The 19,043-nt window shown below is 28.9% G+C and overlaps 2 protein-coding genes across 2 annotated transcripts in view; one reads left to right on the top strand and one right to left on the bottom strand.

Annotated features, from left to right (window-relative positions):
* The window catches only part of LOC116773564 (TLR4 interactor with leucine rich repeats-like), a 52,474-nt gene that overhangs the window by 17,618 nt on the left and 15,813 nt on the right, over positions 1-19,043 (bottom strand). The window lies entirely within an intron of this gene.
* LOC116773565 (lysozyme) lies at positions 1,104-14,912 on the top strand. Its single transcript, XM_032666044.2, has 4 exons — positions 1,104-1,281; positions 3,445-3,533; positions 14,141-14,204; positions 14,462-14,912. The coding sequence occupies exons 1-4, from the start codon at positions 1,143-1,145 to the stop codon at positions 14,593-14,595; spliced, it is 426 nt and encodes a 141-aa protein (XP_032521935.1). The 5' UTR covers positions 1,104-1,142; the 3' UTR covers positions 14,596-14,912.

Here is a 19,043-nt window from a genome sequence, read left to right as displayed (position 1 = left end):
TATAATCATTATTTATAACTAAAAATACACGGTTACATTTCACAGTATATTTTTTCAAACTTTTTTAAGCTAACTACACGGAAGCATTAGAGTGTGAAACAAGATAAATCTTGCCCGATCTTCCCATAGAAACAATAGACTGGAACGAGGAAACGAGTCTCCTAACGCCGTTTAAAAAACTACTGGTCTTTACGTTCAAATCGCTGCCATAAATGATCCTAGTCCAGAGGGTTAGGTGATAGCGAACGGCTAGTATTTTTCTGTCTCGAATTTTCTTTAACAGCCATTTTGTATTCAATTTAAAATTGAGGTCTTGTATTTATTCTAATTTATGTAAGAGATATTTTGACATATAAACTTCGTTGTTACTTTTGTTAAAGTATAATTAGCTATTGGTTTACTTTTATATTTACATAAGAATAATGATGAGGATAAAGAATAAAGTAAAGGGTACTGGATTTACGTGATTACAACAAAAGTTAAAGGAGATAGAGCTTGTCCTTAATGCGTATGGGAAATTGCGTGCATTTGTAATTGGTAATTGCGTACGTCCCCGTACTGTCAATTGTGAACGCACCAGTTGCATCTCCATCTCTTCAGCGGCCTATACAAGGTACAAAAATTAAAAAATATATATATTATATTCCTCTTCATTATTTAGATACAAAAATATTTTTCCTAATCGTCTTACTCCCAATTCGGTTGGGAGTTTGATGTTCCACTTACAATAAAATAATTTTGCGATATTACAAAGGAACTTGGAAATCTTGTAACTCGATTATTTCTAACATCAATTTTAAGTGAAATAATCCAAATGGAATTTTATTTCACAATTTCAGAATGTCAGTATTCATTTATATAATTTAATAACGTAATTGAAAAAAGTGAAACATTTTGTTCTAATTGTAGGGAAAAGAATTGGAAATACTTGTAACACTAATTAAGCGTACAAATAATCCATTATTAATATTATTGTATCATATTGTTTTTGGTACATTATATTTGAATATTTTTCCTCTATCCATTTCAACTAAATTTCTTGAGAAGTTACCCAAACCTTAATTTAATTTTGTTATCTCAATTTAAAATCAAGCAGGCGAAGAAATAAGTTCTTTGTGACTGAAGGGTTCGAAATATCAAAAATGCGCCTCCAACTAACCCTGCTATGGCTAGCTTTATCCCTGATCCGCAACTCTCAAGGTCACGCAAGAACTTTCACCAGGTGTCAACTATCCCGGGAACTTTTGCGGTACAACTTCCCAAGAACTTTGATTCCTAATTGTGAGTAATTTACGTTAACTATTAGAATAGTTTATTGAGCTATGAAAGAATATGTAATCTTTATGAACAAATTCTATCGTAATATTAATTAACGTCCCAGCAATTTATTATATGAACATAATTATCCTTAGCAAGAAGAATCTATGAAAAATTCCTTAAGTCAGACAGATTTAATCATGAGGAAAATAGGTTAAGGTAAAGTTGCCAATTTTCCTCAACAGACCAAGCCATGGGTGGCTTCAGATGTTCCAGAAAAAAATAAAGTAGTTAAAGTGAAATGAAATTTGATCCTAACGCAGGATGACCCGAATTTAAATTTTTCAGAGGATTTACTCTCATTAAAATTTGTGAACCTTTAAAATTAAATATTAATATTCAAACTAACTCTTGGTCTAAGACCGTTAGAACTTCGTAATTGTTTAAGCGATTTCTATCGTTTTTGGTTTCATCAACAAATTATAATTACTTTCATCTTATAGCTAACAATGTAAGACGAACATCGCAAATTCAAATTACACAAGATAAATGAACGCTAAACATAAATTTAGATTAATTTATAATAACAGAGATATGCCAACTCAAGCTGTGGAATAGATGCATTATAGTACGAAGAGTTAATCAGTAGAATGTGTCTTATATCAGATCTCTGGGGGTACACGACGTATACTGAAATTGTATCACATCATATGTACGCTGTCATATTAAAGTTTATTGGCATTTAGTAACACAGACAATCTCTCAACTGTTATTATAAACAGCTTTATGGCACTACGGAACATTTTAAATTGATTGAATTGAATATTCGAATCGATGTGACGTTCTTTAAAAATTTTAATTCCTTTAAATTTATTTCAGTATATTTGGTAGAATAAAAAACAAAGATTTAATTCAGAGTAAAATGAATAGAATTTGTGTACATAAAGTTAATTAGTTCAAGGATTTATCCGGTAACTTGGGATTTAAAATAATTCTAAGCGTATGCTACGAGTTCTAATAAGAACAAACATAAATGTATTCCTTGAGAATTTTAAGGACATAAAATTAAGCAAAAATTATTCTAACCTTGTTAATTTGTTTAACCTGATGTTAATGTCTTTATTAATATCATTATGTTAATATTTTGAAGTTTCTGTAAACCAATGCAGACTATGGACGTGTTCACTACTCCATATATCAAAATTAATGACGCTAGAAACGCAATAGAGAAACCAAATGTACTGTAAGATGGTTCGGATACAGACATTTATATAGTCGAAGAGTTAGCGAACGAGAATTAATTAGTAATATGCGTTGTTTGCCCCCAATAACTTCGTAGTACAGCTAAGTTTCACTTTATTATTGTTGCTTTACTTATTTCTTCCTCTATATGCTTCTTACTGTGAACTCATCTTATTGTATATCGTGACTTAGTTTTGTCCCACATTTTCTTGTTGTGTTACTTTGACATAACATACACCTATAGAGCTAAAAGTAATAAATACAATATCGGAGGTAGGATGACATCGTTGTTTGTGCGATGTGTTGTGATAGTTTTGACCTAAATATAAGCATCTTTAAAAATAAACAAACTATAATCTGTTTTATTGTTTATAAATATAAGTTACGATAAAATGATTAAGAATCCATTTGGCCTATTGTCACAGCTATCATGGAATATGATAAAACGGAAAGCGTAACCTCTGATTTAGGCCTGTATCAATTTGAATTTATTCGGATTAAGTCCCTTAACAGCTCCAATTAAACCCGTGCTAACAAATTTAACTTAAATGAAAGATGCCCAAATGTTTTGTCATTTGAATCATGCCCCCCTTTTTATGCAAATTGAAGATCTCTAAGTTCGACGCGGCTGGTTATTAAGGTCGCCACCAATTCATTCGGTTTCCGTTGACTTAATTTTATTATAAGAATTAGGTATTTTAAAGTAGCTTAAATTTAATTTGTCTCTACAAAGCCAAGGATCTTTTTAACAGATTTATATAAAGCTATTCAAAAATTATTTTTATTCGTGTAAATTAAGGTTAAATTTTCATTTATTTAAAGCATTTTAGTTATATATATATATAAATTTAGAGATCCTTGAGTTTCTAAGAGTTGGGTATCAATATCAAGATATTCATTTATTGTCATATTGAGTAAAAATAAATATAATTATGATTTTTCTAGGGGTATGTCTGATAGAGCACGCCAGTGGGAGGACAACAGACAAAGTTACCAATCACAATAATTCTTATACGAGCTTCGGATTATTTCAGGTGAGTTAGTAAATGTTCATGCTTAATCCCAGCTTTTTATGTTACATGTATTTTCTATTTTTTTACCATTTCCACAATTTTTTTATTAAAATCATATGTGAGAGCTAGAAATAAAAAATATAGGACTGGTTTAAAAGCTTTAAAAAAATATTTCAGGAAATCTCTATCAAATCTCGACAAAATTTGATTCTTTATTATTATTTTTTATTAAAAGATGGAAATTGATACTTCATTTCCCCTTTTTTAATAATCTTTTCAAAATGTTTATTTATTTATGAAACGTTTTTAATCTATAAATAAATAAGACAATGATATGAAGAGGTAAAAATAATTAATTTTAGTGTCGGCATAACTTACATCAGACGAATATAACTCAACTAAATAATGTTGATATAATACTTACTTAAATCAGAGTATCTGTTTATAATATTAAATTTATATTTTTCAATAAATGCCCACGTACATATATGCGATGGATAAACCAAATATTGTCTGTCAGTTTTGTGGTACTGATTTATACAGAACGTTCAGTGGCACGTATATAATGTAATAAGGAGTAACTTACGCTACATTTAATATTATTTTTTAAATTTCTATTTATAAATATAAATCACAGAAAATAAGTACACCACAAAAACGTGGCCGCAGTTACACTTAGTACAACTTATAGAATATGTTTAAATTAAATTCATTAACTTGTGGTAAATTTCATTTAATTGTGAACGTCAAAAAGCATGTCATGCGTGACTAAATAACTTAAATAATTACATTTTAATAAATAAGCATTGCTTACATGGAAATTGTTTCTAAACCTAATTTCATTTAGATTTCGATGTAAGCGTTTATTGAAAAATCGATTATAATTCTGAAAATGCTCAGTTTAAGGTTCGACGAATGTTAGGAATGTTATATATTGTAATATGGAGTTATTTCGTATTTTAAATGGAAACAAATAGTTGTTCCCACATTCATATTTGACTGTCACGATAGCTATTGGAAATGAGATTCGTAACAAGGAATTTCTCAATAAAATATACAAATAATATTAAATAGCGTATGACGTAACTTGAAATACTGTGATGTGTAGTAATAAATCTGTCCAAGCAAATTTTAGTATAAATCAACAGAGACCAAGATGTTCACACAAATTCTTAGCTAAAGTTTCTCTTCTAAAGTTATGTAATGCTAAAACTATTTTCATAGGCTTCACCAAGCATACGTACAAGAAAATACCCTCATCAAGCATAGTTTATGGAATAAACGTGTTTTACTACGTTCTTCCATGTAATTGCATTTTCATATATGTATATTAAAGAGATATATCTATAGATAGAGATACAGAGATGGGTAGACATAGAAATAAAGACATACGAAGCATTCTTTCCTCATGTAATAGATAGGATATTAGAACAATAATATTTTTTTATAAAACATATAATTTTATCAACGGATTTAATTCCTTTAACGAGTGACATATAAAACCTACATTTTAATTAAATCCATGTTGTAAATTTTGGACCGACATTGTTATATATACAAGATAAATACTAAATCGAACACCCCAACGTCAAATTTTCATGAATAAACAATGAACATGGGAATTTTTTTTTCTAAAATAAAAATACTTATGAAGTTAAAATTTTCATTTATCGATTTAAAAAGAACAATATTGTCTGCTGCTAATATCAAGATTTTATATATTTTGGTGATGAATTTGTAATACGTAATACGTAACGTACGCAACCTTATTTTGAACAAGTACTGTCCTTAATAATACTAGTATATAAATAGTATGTGCCAAAAAGATTTTTGCAATTGGGATCGAAGAGAAAGCATTCGTCATACAATCAACGTTATGGACAACATTTCGAACTCATCTGCTGTGAAATGATTCTAGCCCGAACATATACGAAAATGCAATCGATTTAAACCAGAACATGACGTTTTATATTTAAACTTTTATATTAGTTTCATTCTTACAGTAAAAACTTCCGTTACGTAAGTTGGCAGAAGACAATACGTAATAACAATGAATCTGCATGGCCGAATTATTAACGTTTTAGACGTCACTGATTGCGTATTATGAAACGATCAAACAACTGTGGCTTTAAATTAGCAAACTATGAAACAAATGAACGCATTATGCACATTGAATTGTTAAAACAAATTAGCTTATATGACAGTTAATATTTACATAAGACAATCTATTAAAAGGATTTACCGCAATATGGGTAGAGTTTAAATAAATAATATTCAGAAAATGATATCATCAAATGTGCTACGTTTCTTTTCCCATCCGAATTGTATGAGATTTAAATTTACCTAATCCCACGATAAATGGGACAGACGAAGCTCGCTGATAGTTTTCGATTATTTGAACTGAGTGACATCTAGTGTAGTCAAACCTTGCTTCGATGAACGAAACAATAGTGACAGAAAGTAAGAAATTTATCAAACTATAGGGTTTTAAGCTTTCCACTGTCATAAATATGATATATCGTTAAATAATCGTCAAATAACCGTTAATTTATCGAATTAAAATTCAAATAGAAGATGGGGAAGAAAAAAGAATTGTCAAGGGAAGCCGAACTTGTCTTCTCAAGAATATCGCATACCAGTTGCTTTACTAAAGAAGCTATCTTGTGCTGATTTAAATTGATCAAATAAGCATTCTGTAGACTGTAAATTCCACCATCATTTAGGGACCGGTTCTTAATTTATTAGGCCTTCTTATGAAAATCCTAACCAATGTCAATCCTTAGTATTCAATTTTGTTACAAAGTCCAAGTGGATTGATAATTATTCATAAAATACCCTAATAGACAAGAAACAATATAATATATTAAATTACTTATCAATAATACAATATTATTCTATAATTTACGGACATATCATTAACAAGTATATCTGCATAAGTTAGTTCATTTATAAAACGTCACCCTGTCATAACTTTGATCATTTGCTACGGAGATCTATCATACAAATAACCGTGACGTCACAACACTATCGCAGTTGTATTAAAATGTCATTAACATATTGCCCGTGATGCTCCGTTTAGACGGTAGTGTAACTCGACCGTATAAAATATATATGTCAATCGACTTGCTCATTACAATTTGTTAAAAATGTAACTAAGCCTTCCTCTCACGAAGATACTGAGAACGAAGACTTTTGGAACATATGAAAACTGTAAATGGTTTAAGGACAACACTCAAATTAATTTTTTTTAGAAAAACAGTTAAAAAAAATATGTTCCAAGACGTAAAAGGGTTGAATTTGTTTAATTAAAAAAAAAAACATATATTAGCTCTAGTTATAAATGCACTGGACTCTAAAAAATCAAAACGTGACAGAGAATAAATTTAAAGAGCCCTTGAAACACCGTTTAAGTTATAAAAAACAATATTTGTATAGATGATCAAATTTTAAATAATTCAATTGGAATTCTCCAGATATCTCAATAGTATTTGCTGAAAATTGTCATAATTAAATTCGGGGTTCGTCGTTTCAAATATCAACATTGTCCCATTTAGAACGTTATATTTGCTAATACAGTTACAAGATTGTACAAAGCATATCTGAATACAAGCTTTGATTTGTTTAATTTATAGATTCTAGCGTCACTAAGCGCAGGATCACAAGCAAATAACCGTTTCATCTCAGAAACGTTGCTTCCATAAATAATACGATACTAGAATTTCATTGAAAACATATAAAGATATTTATGTAATAATAAATATTAATTTCTGTAATGATTTTTCCTTTTATATAATATATTTTGTTTAAGATTTTTAAACCGATTCTTTAAAAACAATTTATGTCTAATAAAAAAGTCTATATAGGTAGCAATGCATAATACATATATTGTATCAAAATTATTCTTGGACTTACAATATTTTTTTGATTTATTAGACCTTTTGTTTGTTAATAACGAATTTGTAAGTTACGGTATTGCTCAAATAACTCACGACACTTTTATGTGTGTAATAAAATGTGAAAAATCATCTAAACTGAGCAGATGTCACTTTTAATACTTAATTCGCCGCATACTTAAATTTGTATACGTCGAAATTTTATTTTATTTATAAACATGGATAAGAATAACAAAATAACATATAGGATGGACTATTCCTATTTTATAAATTTAATTTATTGCCACATCTAGACTATTGCTTTAAAATCTTTCATTTTATATATATTTCTCTTCAAAGTAATATGTACAGTAACAGCTGAAAACTTTGTTTATTAATGACCTCACATAATTTCCTTAATAAACGTAACATTAGAAGAATCGCTGTTGTTATAGACAATATATTATACTCATCTATAACTATTGACAAGACTTTAGCAGCACAAAGTTTCTCAGTTACTTAAACTTAACAATACAAGACACATAACCCGCGGCTTTGATCTCGTGTTCAAAGTTTGCCGACATCTTACAGACTAGATATTAATAGAAGAAAAAGTAGCCTGTGTTAGTATTATCTATACAACAGTTCAATAATTTAACGTTATACTATAACAACTTACACACAAACAATTTCCTTCATAACATAAGATGCTCCGTTTAGTTCTATCAAGGTAAATTTACTTGACGCAATTAAACGCAGCACGTATAAGCTTACCGTGAAATATTTGAATGATTTAGCTCGCTAATCACTCTCCCTGAATGTGATAGCTGAAACAAATGACGCTCAGGCTAGATTACAAGTTCGTATTGATTCATGACCGGCCATTCAGCATTTAATACAGAGTATACATCAGGTTTCACGCTGAGCTTAGAATGTGTCGTCTGATTTATAAAAAAAATCCACCAGAGACGAAACATAAGATCTTATATATTTGTTTATATGTATCTGACTTAAGGTTCAAGATCTTGATTACCTGTCAAAGCACATTAATATCTGTGATATAATTATCAAATTACCAAGAATTTATTACTAATTGTTAATAAGATAACTATGTTAGTCTATCAATATAAAATATATCGATACTGTCGATATAATAACACCGAATAAGAATACCAATAAAAAATCATTATATGAAAATCAGAAAAAAATCAGAATAAGAATAGGCTTGTGATATTCATTGCTTGCTTACTTTTACTCACAATGTGACCGTGGCTTAAACCCTTTGATAATTTTAGGTAAATCCGACAATAACATATTTTAGAATAATCTCCTAGGATGCGACCGCAGAACTGTAATCCCAGCCAACTGTATAAATGGGTATGGGACTTAGAGTGTTTATATCCTAAAGTCAAATTTAAAAACAACTTAGTTTTAAAACACACAAGATTATGATGAACATATGTTAAAATGTTTGAACCAACATGTTTTCTTATAATAACTGTCTTAATCCAAGTTTTTAAATATTATTTTGTCATAATTTTCATATATAACATACTATTTTGTGTATCTATATTCTGTAATCTTAATTCAATAAGACGATCGATTCTGAATACATGTACATTAATGGATTAGGATATAAAGGATAATTCTAGAACAAATCTAAATGGAGCGGACGCTCTTTATGAAATTGACCACTTAAATGAAAATCGGGACAACGTATTGAACTACGGACCCTAGTGTGGTTTCTTTGGTCACGTTAAGACCTATTTCTTTGAACTGATCATCAATTGAGAACCCACAGGCCCAAACAGTGTAACGAAAATGAATAGCAAAAGTCCATACATTTAGTAAAACCCTATATAATTAACGGATTTTGTCTTCATGATACAAAAGTGAAATGATAGGTTTTCAAACATGTTCTAAATTAAATTAATTTTATTATTATATTGAAGAAATTATATAATTAATTTAAAATAAATATTTTACATATTTCTTTTTACGCTTAAAATTAGTTGTTTTTTTATTAAAGTATAGCAGTTATCTGTCACCGTGATCCATTCCGCAGATGCGATACCCACTCGTTACACGGAAGAGTCGAAAAATTATCAACGATAAAATATATTTCTTTTTAGGCAGATAAATTTAAATTTTCGATAACACCACGAAGAAGATCGATTTTTTACTGATCTTCAAATCTAAAATCATAATATATTACATTTTGTAAAAATTTAAATTTTTTAACAATATATAACAACAATTACCAAACAGCCTTAAGATAAAAATACACAAGATACAAATTCATCGATAAATTGCCCATCACTAGAAAAACCCGCATCGATCGATAGAATACAGACACGTACTTAGGTTTTCAATCACCAAGTAAATCTCAATTGCGGTTTCCAAGATATAAGTTCCCCTTACTTCTATGCAATCTATTCGTATCGGACGACATGACAATCTACAACTGGATTGAGGTTTTTTCCTATTAATATACTACTGGCTTTTCATCTGCATCTGTCGAAAGTGTCAAAATATATTCGATACAAATTGAATTTCGTTTAACTTGGAGTTATAACGTGCATTTTTTTTAATTTTATTTTATGCCAGTATATCAAAATCAGTCTGAATATTTATTTTTCATGACACCTACTTAATACACCTGTTACAAAAAAATGACATTTAAACATAAATAAAAAGTATAATCTGCATTTAACATATTGGCAGCACACAATGAATACGAAATCCGACCACATTTTATACAAAAAGCCTTTAAAACATATAAATTACGTTAAAAACTTTTCTCAATTGGAATTATTCGTAACTGCAAGTGTTCCGACATTCAATACCTCACATTACTTACAAAGATCTTCATCTATCTCGTAATGATATGTACTTTATCCTAGTATTCCTCTAGTATCGTTCAGATACCGATACTAAAAATAAAACTTACTTTAATAAAAGGAAGGATTTTAAACAATTCACATTTATATTTAATTGATCACATAAACTTTAATATATTTTGGTTTAGTGTTTAATATTCTATATAGCCTCTTCAGTTGCGATTTTATTAGCCTTTAAACTCAAAAAGTAAAGTAAATTAAATTGTTCCTGATCATACATATGTATGTATTTCGTCCAGAACGTTAGGACCGAATTCAATCTCCCGCTTTGCAAATAACGTCTTTCAATGTAATACTTCGAAATCACCGATCCTAAGATTTAGGTCTTATTTACAAACCAACTTAGCATTATTATTGGATATTTCTAAATCTATGTACATACATAACTTAAACAAAAATGTATTGATTTTGTTTTATTTGCTATATATTTACATAGAACGAAAACGCATTGCAAATTTAAAACACTTTTATAAAATCGTCAATTTAATTGACATCAGTGACCAGCGAATAAATGAATTGAGAACACAGAATTTAATGGTTTATAACGTCCACAGTGACGTCAATACTCAGATAAATAATATTAATTAAAACCGTGTTTGGTACTACATACAGAATGCAATGCGTCGTCTCAAATTTACATTTTTATAGCAACCCTAATGGAGAAATACGTATCGGACTTCACGAGCCTAAAATGAAATATTATGGCTAATTGCTTTCGCGATACGTGAACGTGAATGAAAATTTTAATTTTCACAGAGTTATATAGCCTTTTATTTCACATGTGTTCGTGTGAAGCAAAAATGTTTTTATAAGTCACACATTTAAATGTACGCCCGTTTAGTTTTTAATGATCCATTAAAATAAATATAAATATATTTTTATTGATAATATTCACACTCGTTGTTCTGTGGCCTGTATGTCACAAACATGAAATAATGCAAGTCTGTGGTTAAAGGATTAATATCGCGGTTATGAGATTTAATGAGAGAAATGGTTTCTGTCAAAAAAAAATTCATTAAAAATAATTATATCTGCGGCACGAAATCGATCAATTTAAAGTAATAATTAAATTTAAGGTATGTCATCCCTCACTCTTTCTGTATAGTTTTTAAGTGATGATTTTTTGGTCAAAGTACCCTCATGTTCGTCCAAAAAACATTCAACCAGAGTTTTATAACAATTTGATCGACGATTTTGAAACACAAATAATTGAATTATGCTATGGAATAATAAAAATATTAACTCGAAAGAATAAATATTTTATTTAAAACCATTTATTCAAAAATGCTTTAAAGTAATTAAGCAATACATGAAATCGGTGTTAGAAATATATATAACATAATAAAAATCTGTGACTTTAGTCTAGAAATGACTTAAAAATAAATCCATTGAAACTGGCACTTTTGATGTTTATTTACCGTACAAATAATTTTAAGTTAAGTTGCACACACACTATAACTACTCGACAACTGACTAGTCAACCGTATGTCTTCACAAATTTTCTCATCTAGTATTTGTAAAAGTACCGAGATGCAGCCTTCCCGAACGCCTATCCAAGAGTATTGACCCTACGCCATATTTACCATGTAGAGCAAATGACGGTAAATGTCAGTAGGTTGGGAATATTGACCATACGACCTCTCGGAATAAGCTCCTTGGGAGATACCGTTTAGACTAGAGACATCAAGTGCCGACTGGTCATCAGCAATATTCTTATAAAACATTAATAATCTTGGTACAAGAATTGACATGAACTTGGCCTCGTAACCTCTGTCTTCAATAACTTTAAGGAGATAAGGATTTTAATTTCCTTACAGATAATTGCCTTTTTTTCGTACACAAATCGATGATTTCATGCCAAAAAAGGGAAGGCCTAGTATATATTTAGGCTAATAGAGCTGTAGCTTTCGTAGTCTTGCCGCAGGCTCTACTCAGTAAGCGAATCTCGTTAAGACCACTCCTCATAACTTTACACTCTTGTATGTACAACGCATGCTCAGAAATTCATGCACCCAACGGGGAATCGTCTGCAACGTCTACCTAGAACTCTGAATCTTCTGGCAACATAACTTCAGTATATACAAGCTGGATTCATAGGTTGTTTCAGTCCATGGATAGAGGAGAATCAGCTGCTAGTAAAATGATAATAAACTCGTAGTATCCGAAAAACTTATCATCATTTATAACAATCAATATGCTCTTTGAGTACAGTTTGGTGGCACCAATCATAAAAGTTATGATCATAAGTGTCTTCAACCAAGAAACGTGACAGTTGACACCGACATACACTATTACACACTCAGCTTGTTACTATGATCTTTTACCGACTCGAACTTATCTGACCTTTAAGCTACTTGAAATTTCCCGGTGACGAATAGAACATTAAGAGGATAATTGGTAAGTAATATCTACTTGCTATGTGATTGATTTTTGATTTCTCTATCGAACTATTGATAATAAAAAACAAATCCACTAAAATGATCATTTTTATCATCCCACTCCAATTTTCAAAGATCTTATACGGAACACTAAATTTTTACGTTATTCCGCACTCATAGTTATTAATTACACGATTATTGACAATTACCACTTCACAACCGTATCTTTTCACAAATGTATCGCTACACCCATTATTTCTATTATCCGTCAAAGTAGTGAGATATATAAAACCCACTAGAACGCCAAACCAAGTGTACGAACCACAAGCCATATTTGCCATTTACAGCAAAAGACGTAAAATGTCGCTGGATGGCAAGTATCCTTTACTATAAATCTAATACACATATTTATAGTTTATATATACATATAATGGAGATGTACTTCACATTGTAAATGGATTCCTTTGTCATCCTTTCACGGCCTAATTACTTAATACGTAGCCAATAATTGGGAGGTTTATCCCATATTGTTGTTGACACAGATTACGACCGTAACATTTTTGTTAATACAACAAGCACGTAAGCAGATTACAACCACAATAATATAACATTGTATATACCTACATATTAATATAAGTACATACAGAACACATAAACTGAGTAGCATTAATTTATAAGTAGATTTATTTGTGATGTATCTTCAAATATTTTCTTCAATTCAATCGCGGGAGTCTTTTGAAATGACAGTTCCGATCGTAAGACGCAGACAGTTCAAATCCGACGAAGGAAACAAGGTTCTTGCGTCGAATAAACGTCACTTGATCACAGCGAGGCAATGGTATGCTCCACTTGGTACTGACCAATTCTGTTATAATAGTAATAAAACGATTTTATGTACCCTATATTTAAAATTATAATTTATACCATAAAAAGAGTCATATACAGGAAAATATTCGTAATATATATAGTCAAGTCTTGTCATAGAACTTACTAAATATACAAAAAAACTAAAAAACTTAAGATGACATTCAGTCAAACGTACATTAAAGACATTAATTGAACTTTGTAACGAAGTATATGTTTTTTAAAAAATAAAGAAAAAGTATAATTCATAAGACACAAGAGGAACAAATCTTTCTATGAATCTTTTTCTTATTTCGCAACTCAAGAATGGTCTGTCGCGTTTCTAATGCCAGTTTTTTTCCGTACTTTTTTTCTTACAGTCTTACGTGACAATTTATTATAAAAGTTCGAAACGTTAAGAGCAGCGCTTCGAAGACTAGAAACGATTGAAAAAAAAATCTTTTAAAGATACTTAATTAATTATTAGCGTACAGTTTTCGCTGTCCTTTTGTAAATTGTTCATGTTTGTATGCAAATAAGTACCTTAAGTAAATGAAACATATGAAGTAATACTAAGCTAAATGACTTATTTGATGATGTGATGTGATTAAATATAAATACATTTTTTTTTTCAGATAAATAACAAAGAATGGTGCAAGAAAGGTAGAAAAGGGGGCCATTGTAGCATGAAGTGCGAAGGTAAGTTAATATAATTAGCGATCTAAGTAAGCGGGAGACGCTCCTAAGACTCCTTTTACCTTCACTTAGTCTTAATATATCAGCTTATTAAATTAATAACTTTGTATTAAGTTGCATAACTTTTTTATAACATAGTAATTTTAAGTAAAACGAAGAAAAACTCCTCATTTTTATTTGTGTTTTAATTTCATATCCCAACCCTAAGTTATTTCATTAAAATATATTACAAATTATAACATTACTTATAAACTTTTTAGATCTTCTCAACGAGGATTTAGCGGACGACGTGCGTTGCGCAAAACGTATTTACGATAGAGTCGGATTCAAGGCATGGCCGGCTTCATACGCTTATTGCAAGGAAAAAAGTCTACCGGATTTATCTAAATGTTGAAAAAGAAAGCAATTTCGTACCGATTTTAATTACCAGTAATAAGAATTATACATAATATGTTAATAATAAAAATATCTTTTAGTTTTGTAACGTAATTGTATATTTCGTCATCAAAGGTAGAAGGAAATTAAACGTTTGATGAGAAGCTGTTAACATTGTGTTGTAACATAATATTAATGAAATGTTTGTTTGTCGATTTAAATACGTACGCCTATAATTTGCTCACGTATAAAAAAAAAATCCTAAAAGGATTTCATTTTGTCAGAAGATCATTCGTGTCATCTGTAATTAATATAAAGATAAAATAATTCTAGCAAGTAACACCCTTGTAGGTATTAAGTTTATAAATAGATTTTATCCTTTAAAGTATATATTTTTTTCTTATTGCAAATTCAGAAAATAAAACTGAAATAGAATTGTAATAGAAAAATATATAACTGATAATTAATCATTAATCATACGTAAAGATAATTTTGAAATTTATATAAAATATTGGTTTCCTAATGCTTCAAACAAGAATATAACATAGTAAGAAAAATTTCTAAGTATTACATGGACGAAGTTTATTTTATTTAAATATCTGCTAGGTATGTAAGGCGTAAAGAAAACAAAATTATGATCAAACATTTTCATTCGGAGTTTACTTCATGTGATCACAATTTACATTACAGTTGAATCATTACCACACATGTTCTTTATATAAAATATCAAAGTTATATATACGAAATATTTATAATTTGTGATTGAATTTAATTCGTTGATGGCATCACACAATACGATGTTGCAATTTTTATTATTAATTATAGTTAATAACTTTATTACTTTAAGAGTCGTAAGATAAATATTACTTTTGATTTATAAATTTATTATTTTCTACATTTGTATGTTACGTTTAATAAATATATAAGATAAATATTCTTTTTTACATGGTTAATAGAAATAAGTAATTTAGTATAACATAATTCTTCAACAGTTCACTTAAACTTGTGATAAATGGGTTCTGATAGAAATGTATGTCGCGACATAATATGTGCCTTAAATTTTTAAAAACACAAGTATGTGAAAAATAAAATTGCTCTTACAAAACATGCAGGCGCCCAAGTCAACTAAGATGTTTTCAAAGTCACTTTATTCGTGATATCGAAAACAATAACTCTTTTAAATTTATAAGCGAACTTCTGAAATGTATTGTAACATTTGTCTTATAGAAATTCCGAACATTTGTTACAGTTATTGAACGTCTAATGTTACTAAAAATTTATGGTCTTTTGTGTAATGTTGAGATTAACAAAAGATGTATACTTTTTGTATCGTAATATTTTTTTTATAATAAATTATGAGGACAGGTTATAATACGAAACATATATATAAATATTCATTTTTCATTGACACTGTGATCAAGTATCTATAATTATGAAAGCAGTGCATGTTATCGTTAGCTACCGATATTAATTTTAAAATATATGCACAAAAATGACATCCATATTTTATAATTAGGTATCAAAAAGCCTATTTCCCGTTCATTATTGTAAGCTTAATTAAGCCCAGCCATGTGTTACTTAATTTAACATCGGATTATGTTAAAAATTAAATAATATTAATCATTATAAAATAACCCAAACATAATAACCGATTTATACAAAGTATAAAGTCAAACTTTTGTAATATATGGCAACCATATGATTTAAAATTAACTAAGGAAAGAAAAGAATAGTCTAAGCAAAACTAACATATCTTTAAAAACAATTTTATTTTAATTGGTAATAACGTATTAATGTAGGCTTAGTTATCCATTACATTTCTATGTGAAGAAAACACTGAGCTCTCTTTGTATCCTTACGAATTGCCTTTGTCAATTCAAATAAAAATTTCTACTTCAACATTCATTCCTGTTGGCACCAACGTTTTATGTTTTGATTTAGGAATGAAAGCTGACAACTGTCTGTTGCTGGTAGTTTTTGAGTTTAACAAACATAAGCCACAGGATATATTTCTTTCTCAGCTATATGAGTGATACACGCAAAATCTCAGTTTTACAATACAATCAGTCACTAATGAACAAACCGTAGCAACGTAGTAAATAGAAAATATTGAAGTCTGAAACTTTGAACAGATTTTATTTACGTATTATAAAAAAGTAGTTCAAAATCGGATTATTGCTTAGTGGGCTCATTTAATTAGTCTAGTAAAAAAAAAAATTAAATAGTTATTACACATGTACATCACACAGAATATCATACAATTACATATATTAATTATACAGCAAAAGAATACGTAGTGTCCAGAGAAATTTAAAAGTTTATAACTTAATTATAATACTATTTTATCTTTAATTATTCTCCCCTTTAGTACATTTCCATACTTTCAAAATGTCACAAACTTTTATAGTCTGAAACAAATCTATTTTTTGATATTTTATTTTAAACTGAGAGGTTTTAAAAAATATACAGTATAAGTTGAAACTTTTTTCATAAAAATCATTAAATTATGTAATATTGAATAACATGAGTAATGCTTAACGTCCACTAAATTGAAACGTAATTACTTTGTCTACTCATATTATCTAAGATTCTCAGGTGCGTTTCCTTGTTGTGTAAATATCATTAGTGAGATAACTCATTATTATATTAGACAGTTACATCCGAAACCGCAGTTTGGAACAACAAAACCATGACAAATGATCAGTAACGGTGTATAATCCTTACTCTCTGAATCATCCGAGTAAAAATCGTATGTAGACTTTTAATTTTTTCCGAAATCAGCAAACGAATCAGGGATTCGATTCTATTCACAATCTCGAATACTTGAACAGTCGATAAACAAACCATGTTTGCGTTCCCAATTTGAGCTTTTTCTTGATTCAAACGGAATTCTGATTGTAAGTGATTTATACGAAGAATATGATTGAATTTTACTTCAGATACAAAAATATATATCCTATTTGAATATCATTGTAATGTTTAACATCGCGCATTTTAATAACAATATTATATTAATATAAGCAATATCATGTTAACTGGCATCAATGGACTAATTAATACTTAATTAAAATCATTAATGATAATTTTGCTATGGAAAACGCTGTTTAAGCTGTAATCAAATGAATATTCTAATTTAGATACAGTGAATGATTCCCTTCGCTTGTCGTTTTAATAGCTGAAATCTATTGAACTATTTTCATTGTTGAATCAGAAGCCGGATATTTGTGAGTCAGTTGTTATATAGTTTTATTTCAAAAGTTTCCTTTTTCTTTATATATAAAAAATATATATATAAATATTTTATATATTTTTCTAAGAAGTGGATTAAGTTTTTCTATAAAGCAACGTTAATCTCGATTAAAATTAATACATATATTACAATGATATTTGACACTTTTTTTCTTTCAATCATTAACGTTTGTACACGAGTATACAAAGTTTGTAACATGTATAGCTTTTATTGAATATCAAAAGTGTATTATTTTTAATTAAAAATAAGGATCGTCTCACTATTATCACAGTCAAATGTACAAAGACATTCTAAAACGTTCAATTGAATGACATTACTTTTATTATATAGCGATTCAGTTTTATTTTGGAATAATTGCTGTTAATTATACCGTCATCCTGTTATTCAGAATCGATTAAACGGAGTCGTCTTATATCGATACTTAATCGATGGATTTTAAGGAATAAAAACTTATTGCCTCGTATATATTCGTGACTAAGTGTGGGAACAAATATATAATAAGCGACGCTGAGAAACAAAGCTATGACAGTGTATAAATATTCTACTATTTCGAAAATAATGAAAATTCAAAACATTTTATCATTCAGACGAAAAACTATACCATATAATAATATAGATTTCTGGGATGCTGATATTAAGTAAATTATAAGAAACTTTTAATATGACAAACATATATTAAGTTCTTAGTTCAAACTAAATATCAATAGTATTGCTATAACTTATAGACGCAAATGTAGAACTAAACAAAGAAGTAAAGAATTTTATCTTATATTTACGAAGAAATTCCTATTACATACATATTGAAGCTATTCAATTCGATAAATAAAAAACAATAGCTGATACTGTCATACATAATAAATAGACAATCTTGGAAACCTACGCAAATGGCCATAGATGCAATCGTTTAAATGATAATGAAAACACTCTCCCATAGGAAACTATCGTTAAATTACGAAATCCACCTTCTAGAGTACCGTTCGATGAAAAAGAATGTGTTTTTCACTATATTCGCTATCAAAACTGTATTTCTGAAGATATTTGTCACTTTGAGCGTATCAAATACAATTCCAATTGTAAAATTTTTGTAAAACAATCTATTGTATTAAATTTTGAGTTTTTACTTGTAATAACAATTGATTATGGATTATGTTTTATAATAATGATTGACGTGTTATAATTAAAATAATATTAAACTTGTACACTTCAAAATACTTAAA

This window comes from Danaus plexippus (assembly GCF_018135715.1).
Source record: "Danaus plexippus chromosome 22 unlocalized genomic scaffold, MEX_DaPlex mxdp_27, whole genome shotgun sequence".
In the NCBI taxonomy this organism is placed as follows: Eukaryota; Metazoa; Arthropoda; class Insecta; order Lepidoptera; family Nymphalidae; genus Danaus; species Danaus plexippus.
Note: the sequence above shows the minus strand (reverse complement) of the source record. Positions and strands in the feature narration are given on the sequence as shown.